The sequence below is a fragment of the Rhagoletis zephyria genome, unplaced genomic scaffold, assembly GCF_001687245.7.
Source record: "Rhagoletis zephyria isolate East Lansing unplaced genomic scaffold, Rhagoletis_zephyria_1.1 Rzeph_scaffold_06856, whole genome shotgun sequence".
NCBI lineage: Eukaryota > Metazoa > Arthropoda > Insecta > Diptera > Tephritidae > Rhagoletis > Rhagoletis zephyria.
The window spans coordinates 15,801-26,091 of NW_016163939.1; the positions used below are offsets into that span (position 1 = coordinate 15,801).

The 10,291-nt window shown below is 38.0% G+C and overlaps 1 protein-coding gene across 2 annotated transcripts in view; it reads left to right on the forward strand.

Annotated features, from left to right (window-relative positions):
• The window catches only part of HisRS (histidine--tRNA ligase), a 16,108-nt gene extending 10,873 nt beyond the window's left edge, over positions 1 to 5,235 (forward strand). The window contains exons 1-5 of one of the 2 annotated variants that reach the window (XM_017629519.1): positions 2,765 to 3,226; positions 3,301 to 3,513; positions 3,591 to 4,019; positions 4,096 to 4,695; positions 4,761 to 5,235. In XM_017629519.1, the coding sequence (XP_017485008.1) occupies positions 2,942 to 3,226; positions 3,301 to 3,513; positions 3,591 to 4,019; positions 4,096 to 4,695; positions 4,761 to 4,964 (1,731 nt within the window). In that variant the 5' untranslated portion in view covers positions 2,765 to 2,941 and the 3' untranslated portion in view covers positions 4,965 to 5,235. Of the gene's footprint in view, positions 1 to 2,764; positions 3,227 to 3,300; positions 3,514 to 3,590; positions 4,020 to 4,095; positions 4,696 to 4,760 lie in introns of those variants that run through there. The other variant, XM_017629521.1, reaches the window with a different exon arrangement.
• The last annotated feature ends 5,056 nt before the right edge of the window (positions 5,236 to 10,291 follow it).

Genomic DNA, 10,291 nt, shown 5'->3' on the forward strand with positions numbered 1-10,291 from the left:
CCCCTAATAATAGAAGGATGAATTTTAAAACGGACACAGACAATTGTGCTCATGTCTATCGCAATTTAATTCTCACGCACAAAAACCAATAACGTAGGTGTCATGTGTTTATGTGTTCATGTTAATGTTCGTCGGTCCGCCACCAGTACTTCGTCCGACAATAACAATGCTATGCCGTGCTTTTCTACATACAGATTCTCTCCGTCCTACTGTCCACCACTTCATGTATTGTTGTTTGTATATTTTTTGTTTACATTTACGGTATTTCGACTTGCTTAAATTCTCTTGTTTATGTTTAAGTGTTCTTTGAGCTTTTGTTAATATTTTTCTGCACATAGAATTAGTCGATTGGAAAAACTCAATAATGTAAGTTGCGTTTTTGATGTAAGTTTTTTGTAATTTGACGTAAATATGTATGCATTTGGTCTTTTTCAGTCCTGAAGATGCCTTCAGATTGAAGGCGAAATATCGACAGCAATAAATGTAATAAATAAAACCGCCAAAATATATGTTTTATTTAACAACCGGCCTGGAGCTCAAAATTAACGAATAAATTACTGTTTAATATGTAAGCAGCGTTCTAATGCATCCAAACATTCGCAAAAATTCATATTAAATCGCATTCATCGCTGCATTACTGGTAATGAAAAATTAAATGCCCTACTTTTCCTAGGACATCGACGCATAGTGCGGCCGAATTCCAAAAGTGCGACCAAAATTCGAGAAAATAACGTTTCCTCCATGTAATAATTTCGAGCTTTTTAATTAGATTTCACAGAAAGATGTTGAGTATGCAATTTTGTGGTCCATTTAATTTAAGTATAATAAAGTGCAAGTTTAAAGAAGCTTATGCTTGATTTTTCGATTTTTTTTTTTGCTGACGGTGTTGCTTATTTTCTTCATATCATCGAACATGCTTCGTATGGAAGAAAACTGGCACTGCCAACAAAAACAAAATTCTCAAAAATCAACGGTAAGTCCTAGCTACCTCAAACTTGCACTAAAATTGACTGGGCTATAAAACTGCATACTCAAAACCTTTCTAAGAATTCTAATTAAAAAGCCCGAAATTTAGCGTCCTCGAAAGCCCCCTAGTACGAAATTTTGAATCAGTTCTTTAAACCTTAGAATTTTGGCCGCACTTTAGAATTGCGGCCGCACTGTGCAACGTGGGAAAAATAATGCATTTTCGAACGTGAAAACGGCTGTTTCACTGATTATTTTTTCGATTACTATACATTACATTTTCCCACTGGGTAGTTATATAAACATATACATACATACATACAAATATGTTTTCAGAGGACATGTTAAGCGAATTTTCGTAAAGGAAAGTTAATGTATTGTAGTATTTACATGTTATACAAGATACACTATAATTACACTGTGAGACAAATGGTAGGGGTCAGTGATCAGGAAGTGTTCATGATGTGTAGCATCTCTAGCGTATAACGTTTATTGTAATTTTTCTCTTCCTGTAAGATTGCTACATTGTCAAAATCGGGATAATGTCCCATATTTTGGCAGTGAGATGTTAAGGCTGTCTTATTGTCCATAGGGTTATTCCTTAATTTTATGTTGGATTTATGAGCGGAAATCCTTGTCTTCAATTTAGATTTGGTTGTCCCCACATATACCATATCGCATACGTGGGACCCGTCACCATTGCATGGTATTCTGTAGATTACGTCAGATTTCTCATTTTTAGGAACTTTGTCTTTGGTGTTCGTGTATATTTGTTTTAAAGTATTATCATACGTGAACGCTATGTGAAATTTCTCTCTGTCAAACATTTTAGATTGCTTAATCCTCTCTGATAATCCTGGAACATATGTTGCCGATGTATAAATAAAACCGCCAAAATATATGTTTTATTTAACAACCGGCCTGGAGCTCAAAATTAACGAATAAATTATAATAAAAACGGCCAAAATCAAAAAACTAATCATTAAACAGTAATAGAATCTAGAACTCATAAGAAACACATTACATTATTTATCACGCACGTAACGCTTTACTACTTTTCCCGTCGGGTATTTTTTAAGTATACTTAATACTCATATGCAAATAAATTATGATATATGAAAATTAAAATTAAAATAGCACATTTAAAAATATTAAACATCATAGAAGCTGTAAATATTCAAAAATTTAAGTGTTGCAGCGCATCAATTTGTGGCCGATGGAATGCAATATTTTTTCAAAATCATTTTAGATCTACATACATACTTATGTATCTACATGTAGACAAAAAAAATCATTCGTAGTCATTAGTTTTGCAAACTAAGCAAATCTATTTCATCACTCATTTGTAGACAACTAACTCATTCACACATACTGCACCGAGATCCAACACTTCGATATGAATTTCAGATGAATTTTAGAAAATGGAAAAAATGCCGTGTGAAGTTTTTGTGAAAAGTCATAAATATTACGCCAAAACATCGCCCTCAGAGTGCCAAATCTCGACATCACATCATTCATTTTCTATATTTATTCTTATGTTTTCTAAAGTAAATCTGAAATATCTCCTCATTTAATTCATATTTGGCTGTACATATGTATGTGTATTAACCCTATGCCTAGCAGTGCCTCATTTTCTATTATTAAATAATTTTCCTGATTATGTTTGTTAAAACTCTTTATTGTTATTTGTGCGCGTCAATTTATTAACAAATCTAAATATTAACTTTGCAAATCGCAAATGTTTTACCTAGAATATGTATGATTTTTTTCACTCGGAGACATTTTTTTCTAATCAGTATCATTATTGTTGTTGTTTAGGTTTGAACAAATCGGCGCGTACTTTTAAATTATTTGAAATTAATCTCGATACATGATTGGTTACGCTGAAAGTGAGCTTTCAGTAACATAATTAAAAAAAAAAAACTTGCAAAGACATTAGAAACGTTATTTTATCAAAACGAGAAGAAGAAGAAAAATGTTGCGTTCGATTGGCCGTCAAAGCGCTTATTTTATTGGACATACAAAAGGCCGGCCATTAACTGCTCGGTCCGCACTTGTGCGTAACACGCTGAGTGACGAGCTTAGATTCGGGTCCGCAGGTCAGCAACAGTGTCGTCACTGCGCCACCAGCCACAAGGTGGGGCAATTCGAAAGTGCTACAACAAAAGATATTTCGCATAGAAAAAAGAACAGCCACACAATCAACAGCAATAATGAGACTGATGATGAAGCATCTCTGCTAGCACAACAACTGGCACAGGTTAGCTTTAGTACTTGCTAAATAATTGCTTTTGATTTGCTTAAAAAATGTGTGGTATTTTATTATATTTGCAGATCGATGAAGAGGTTGCACACTTGTTGGCCTTGAAGGCGAAACTCGGCGATGGTCCAGCAACGCCACAAAAGTTTACGCTTAAAACGCCTAAGGGCACGCGTGATTATTCGCCCCAGCAGATGATGTTGCGTCAAGGTGTGCTGGATAAGATCATTGCTGTTTTCAAGAAGCATGGTGGCGAAGCGATTGATACCCCGGTCTTTGAGCTGAAGGTGTGTAGAAAGGCTTATGTTAAAAATTACAAAAATTAAAAAAATCCTCATAACCTATTTCCTTTAATTACTTTTAGGAGGTACTCACGGGCAAATATGGCGAAGATTCAAAACTGATCTACGATCTCAAAGATCAAGGTGGCGAAATTTTATCGCTGCGCTATGATTTAACTGTTCCACTGGCACGTTACCTAGCGATGAGCAAAATATCCACTCTAAAGCGTTACCACATCGCCAAAGTGTATCGACGTGATAATCCCGCTATGACACGTGGCCGTTATCGTGAGTTCTATCAGTGCGATTTCGATATTGCCGGCACATTTGATCACATGCTGCCCGATGCCGAGTGCGTAAAAATTGTTGCGGAAGTGCTGGACGCACTAGACATTGGTGAATATGTGATTAAAATCAATCACAGACAATTGTTGGATGGCATGTTTGAGGCTTGTGGAGTGCCCGCCGATAAGTTTCGCACCATTTGCTCGGCTGTTGATAAATTAGACAAGGTAATATGGCTCACGGTAGTGACATTTAATATGTTTATATGTATTTTCATTAAATTTCCTTCGCTTTAAATACTAGTCTCCCTGGGCTGATGTGCGTAAGGAGATGATCGAAGAAAAGGGGCTGGATCCAGCTGCTGCGGATAAAATCGGTGAATATGTGCGCCTCAGTGGTGGATCTGAGCTTTGCGAACAATTGCTTGCTGACGAAAAATTGAAAGCAGTACCCAGCGCGGTTAAAGGTTTAGAGGGTATGCAGCTTTTGCTCAAGTACAGCGCTGCCATGGGGCTGTCGGGGAAAATAAGCTTCGACTTAAGCCTTGCACGTGGACTTGACTACTATACAGGCGTAATTTATGAATGTGTGCTACAAGCTGAGCCGAAGATAGTGCAAAACGGCGCTGACGGTGCAGAGGAGCAAGGTGCGGTTGGCTCTGTTGCTGGCGGTGGTCGCTACGACAATCTGGTCGGTATGTTTGATGCAAGGGGCAAACAGGTTCCTTGTGTGGGTGTCTCTATTGGTGTGGAACGTATTTTTTCTGTATTGGAAGCCAAAAATGCTGCAGCCGGTGTAAAGACGCGAACCAACGAGGTGGAAGTCTATGTGGCTTCTGCTCATAAAGGTTTACATGAAAAGCGTTTGTCCATCTTGAACACCCTGTGGGAGCAGGGAATTAAGGCGAGTATTAAATTTTTAGTGGTATTTGAACCTCAATATGATGTTTTTTTTTTTTCTATTTATAGGCTGAGCACTCATACAAACTGAATCCAAAGTTACTGGCGCAACTACAATACTGTGAGGAGAATCAAATACCATTGGCCGTTGTGTTTGGCGATTCAGAATTAACGAAAGGCATTGTGAAGCTACGTGAAGTGAATACGCGGAAGGAGGAGGACGTACCATTGACGGAGTTGGGAGATGAGATAAAGAAACGTTTACGTAATTAAATAGTATTGGCTATTCGCGTGATTAGTATACGGCAGGCTTACAATAGATTCAATTATTTATTTATCACAAAGTGAAATTCTAAAATAATTAAAATCTATGAAATAACAACCAATGTGAAAAAGAAACTTATCCAAAAAAACGATGCTAAAATAAATAGTTATACAAAAACGCATTTACTGGGCACAACAACAGAAAAATTGTTTTTTGTTTGTACTTTAGCTTAAAGCTAGAAATTACATTTATAATTTAAAAATTACTTTAAGTAAGATCACTCTCCACTGCTAGTTAAGGTATTGTAAACCTTTTTAACATCTTAAAGCGAACAACAAACAAAATAACAAAACGTTCAATGCATTTTTTTCAAATTGTCAACTTTCATTGTTCCTTTATTGCAGCTTAACATAATTAAAATATTTATAAAGCATTAACTATATTGTTAATCATATAAGAAACAATGCCGGAATATTTAAACGCAATGACGGGTCGTTTTAAGAATTCTAATGCCAGTGGTGGCATCACAACTGTGACTCCGCCAGCTCCTTACGATGCTAGCACAATCATCTATGAATCCATGCAACAAACACAACAATACCAGCCACAATATCAACAACTAGAATTGCAGCCACCAAATCTGGGTAATGTTATGCCTAATGCGAATACATACGACTACATGGGCTATGCACCCGTTTCGGCACCGGTAGTACCGCCGCCACAAGCGGTCAATGAGCACGAAATTGAGTTTCTCAATTGTCGGCCTAGGCGTTACAAACGCACCAAACGTACATATACGAAAAGAAAAAATAAAACTACAACTAAACAACAAAATAATGAGAAAACAACAACAGCAGCAACAACAGAAAATACTAAAGCTATGCAAATGCCCGCTATCAACAATCCGCCAAACGTACAAATGAGCTTTAAGGTAGGTGGAAATACATATACTACATATGTACATATAAATATTCTGTTTGAGCTGCCTTTAATTGTATGTGTCCACGAGAAAAGAAAGGGCCATTTTTGCCAGTATTGTGCCTTTTTTACCTAACCAGAGTGTGACATTTTAAGAAACGAACACAAAATTTTCTCACCCTTTGCTTTTAATTTAGAATTGAACACGAGAAGAGAAAGCGGCAATCAAAAGGCTACATTTTTTGGTAGACACGAAATCACTAGGTTAGGTTAGGTTGAAGCGGTTGCCTGCATTTTGCAACTTACATCGTAAGGCGTCGTCGCTTTTTGGTCTCACATTTTTTTCTCATAATTTTTAGCAAGCACATTTTCAAGTAAATTTTTGATAAACAATGAGAACAAATTGATGGCTGAGTGGAAGATCGACCTATCTCGGCAGCCAGTTCAAAAACGCCATATCTCAGAAAACTTTTCAAGAACGCCGTACTTCAGAACTTGATTGAAAACGCCCTACTTCAGAATTTTATTGAAAAACACCCTATCTCAGAATTTGGTTGAATAACGTCCTATCTCAGAATTCGGTTCAAAAACGCCCTATCTCAAACGAAAATACATTGAAAATAAGCTGAGACAGGGCAATTTTTAATCGGCAGCTGCGAGATGGCGTTCTTCAACTACATTCCGGAATAGGGCGTTTTTCAATCAAATTCTGAAGTAGGGCGTTCTTAAAAAGTTTTCTGAGATAGAGCATTGTTCAAAAATTTTCTGAGATAGGGCGATTTTGAATCGGCAGCTGAGATAGGTCGATCTTCCCCTCAGCCATCGAAATGATAAATACCTTCGCGTGAATAATCCATGGCACTTAAAGAATTGATTACAGTTGAAAAAAAAAATCACTTGCTTCTATGGGTTCAGCGCCAAACGCGGCTAAACTGTTCAGTCGATATCGCGCCGATTTTAGTGTGTTCCGTTCGTAGAGGGGGGTGAGTAAGTGATGAGATGTATGTATGTTGTATTTATGACATTTGATATTCCCTTTCTAAGCCCAACAGGTTTTTATTTTATCATTTTTCAGCATGAGTTTTTGCCACCTGCCTCCATATAGTCGAAACACTGTGCGTCGTTGCGCTTTTTAACAGCCTTATTCTGTATCACGAACGATAGGCAACACGAACGATTCGTCTGCAGAGGAATGCTTCAAAAATTAGTCCAGCGGCATCATTTTAACCTGTTTAAACGCTACCGAGAACATTGCAACTTAATAAAAGTTTAAAATCGCAATCAGAGAGGTTGTCGTCTGCAGATGAATCGTTCGTTTTACCTATCGTTCGTGATACAAAATAAGGCCCTAAATAACACATTTTTTTGTCATTTCAATGCTTTGTGAAAATTCGGCATTACTTACCATTTATTGGTCATCTCCTTCTTATTTGGCGCTGTAACCGGCTAAACGATTTTGCCGAGTTCAGCAAAGCACGCCAGTCGTTTCTCTTCTGTGCTAACTGACGCTAATTGGAAATGGGGCTCGGGTGCACCTTCTCCACTACTTTCAGTGCTGCTACCTAGGGTCAGTAGGGTCGAAAAGTGTTTCCTCCATTATTTAAGTACGTTCTGGACATCGAATACACAAGGTCCCCATGGCTGTTCTTACAGGAGTTCGCCCTGGCCTTGAAACCTTCCGTAAGTCGCCCAGCACTCTGGTAAAATTTTCGGCCGTTTTTCCTGTCGGCCAGTATTTGAAGCTCTTCGTTCTCCCGTTATTCAGCCTCTTTCTTATTGCGGCAAATACGTGCCGTTTCCCTCTTTAGTTCCCTATAGCAGTCCTACAAAGCTCCCGTTGTCTTTTTTCTCTGCAGCTTCTTGACATTCCTCATCGTACCAGTTGTTCCTTCGGGCTCGCTGAAATCCGACCACTGCTCGCATATGTCGGCATGTTGAAAACTGCTCTCTGAAATCAGGTATGAGATTCGAGTGGCGAATGCATTGACCGTCTCTTGTGGTTGCAGCTTTTCGAACTTATGCTTTCCTTGTATTGTTAGGCGGACGTTTTTTGCTGTACAAAGGCGGGTGCGTATCTTGACTGCAACAAAAAAGTAGTCCATGTCGATGTTTGGCCCTCGGAGTGTACGTACATATGTAGGTCTAAAACACCGAAAGTGTGTAGTCCGCCTATCACAACATTATCGATTTGGTTTCTCGTTTTTCGAAAGTATCTTGATGGATTTTTCTATGCATATGCCTCGAAGTGCATACTACCATGTTTCGGGCCCGGCGAAGTCCATCAGTCTCAGTCCGTTATCGGACGTTTCGTAGAGGAGGCTGAATTTTCCGACAATGTCGCCAAGAAACCCTTCCTTGGCCACTTTGATGATGAGCGAGATGCGGGTTGTGGCTAGAAGTTCGTCCACCGGGGTTAACGACAGTACTCGGCGACGTTCCCACGACAGTCGGGTCTACGTAACCGGAACGACCCAGATTTATATCTGGCCAAGGACTGTCACTCCAGCAACACTCCCCAAAATGTCTTTGGGGAATTTGTATGCTGCTACAACAACAACAACAGTACTCGGCGACGGAGTCTCTCTCCCATCACAAATCTAACACCGAATTTGCGCTCCTTTACATGGCAGCTGTAGTAGACGTCCAATGCATTTTTTGGATGGCCGTGATGTCAGCATTTGTCTCTACGAGGTTACATACATATATGCCCTGCATGCCCTTTTTCAGAGTATTCTGAATTGTAGAACAATTTTAAAAAATTCGTAAACATCTAACTTTTTGTCAAATTTTCTAAAATTAAATAAATTGTGCACGCTCCGATTCTTTACGAAATTTCGGCAGAGAATCGGTAAAGCAATGAAAATAATGCTGCTATGCGAAAAATTTTTTCGCAGAATGTTTTCAGAAATTTCTTTATCTTTCGTACAGAAATTTCTTTACGAGTTCGTATAATTTTCATTGAAGATTCGTAAAAAAAAACGTTACAGAAATGAGATACTCCTAAAGATTTCGTTAAGATTTCGGGAACTTTGATTGGCAGGGTATGTATCTGAAACCCTTCGACATTCGCCCCTTTCATACTTAAAAAAAATGAACGAATTAGTTTTATTTGACTTTGTGCTTAAAAATCAACCCTACCCAAGCGACGACGCTGCAAATGCTCACCACAGCACTGACAACAGTGGTTAGCGTAAGTTAATTTCGCATACAAACTAAAAATATAAAGCGAAGGGATGGGATGTAGTTGTACTAAAAAATGTAAACAGTTGTGTAAATAGGATTAAGAAGTGTTTTGTCTTTCAACGAGAACGCCGCAAACGCAGTGCCTGCAAATAAACACTTTTTTTCATTTGGATGCTCGAACATTTTGGATGCACAAACATTCGAATCTTTGTTATAATGCCTTTAATAATGCATTCACGGCGATTTCTACCCAAATATTTTCTTTTTATATTTCAGAGTCTTGCTTGTCGAATGTAGTAGTCTAATTTGGTTGATGGCATTGAATTCTAAATTTTTAAAATTTTTAAATTCTATAATACAAAAAATTTTATTTATGGCTGCGTTTCTTTATACATTCCGGATAATCCAATTTCACAGCCGGAATAAACAGAATGCGTTTGAGATATACGTTATAATATCATCAGGAATGTTCTAAAGAATAAGTAAACAAAAAAGTTTATTCCAAACGCTCAGAATGAATAAAGAAATGCAGCCTATGACTAACGTTACTGAAATTGAAAACAAGTAATTGTTAATCGAAAAACAGAACCGACTTCAATTCTCATGCAAAAATTTAAGAGTACCGTTAATTTCTTCATGATACAATAATCGGATCTAAACCAAATTAGTATAGGACCACCTCTGAAGTACCACCTTTCATTTAAAAGAAGATTTATGGAAATGGGTTAACGATATACAAACTTACGCTAGCTCAGTATAAAACAAAGCATAATCATCTCATAGTTTTCTACCGCTTAAATGTGAGCGTCACTGATTCGGCACAGACGGTCCACAGTTTCTTTTGTGATCGGTAGCGATAAAATCCCATATGACCTTTTGCCGCTTGAAGCCCATTCGTCGTAAATTCTTGAAATCCTGGTTGATTCGATTATTTTAGAATTCGTCTTTTTTCCGTTGGTGTTGTTGCGGCTTTTTTCTTTTTGATTGATGTTCGATGCGCTCTGGCACCTGTTGGATGAGGTGGTCGACTGCTTCATTGAGATCATTAAAGCTGGCAATTAGAGTGCATCGAACATCATTCTCATTGTAGCCCATTACTACTATCTGCCGCGCTACGGACTCATCGCATTCCTTCTCTTTTAGTAAAGGCAGCTTTAGGTTGACTTCTCTGTTGTGTAGTTCCAAGATATTCTTCAAGCCTTTTAGGAAAAAAGTTACTAAGGATAAATGGTCA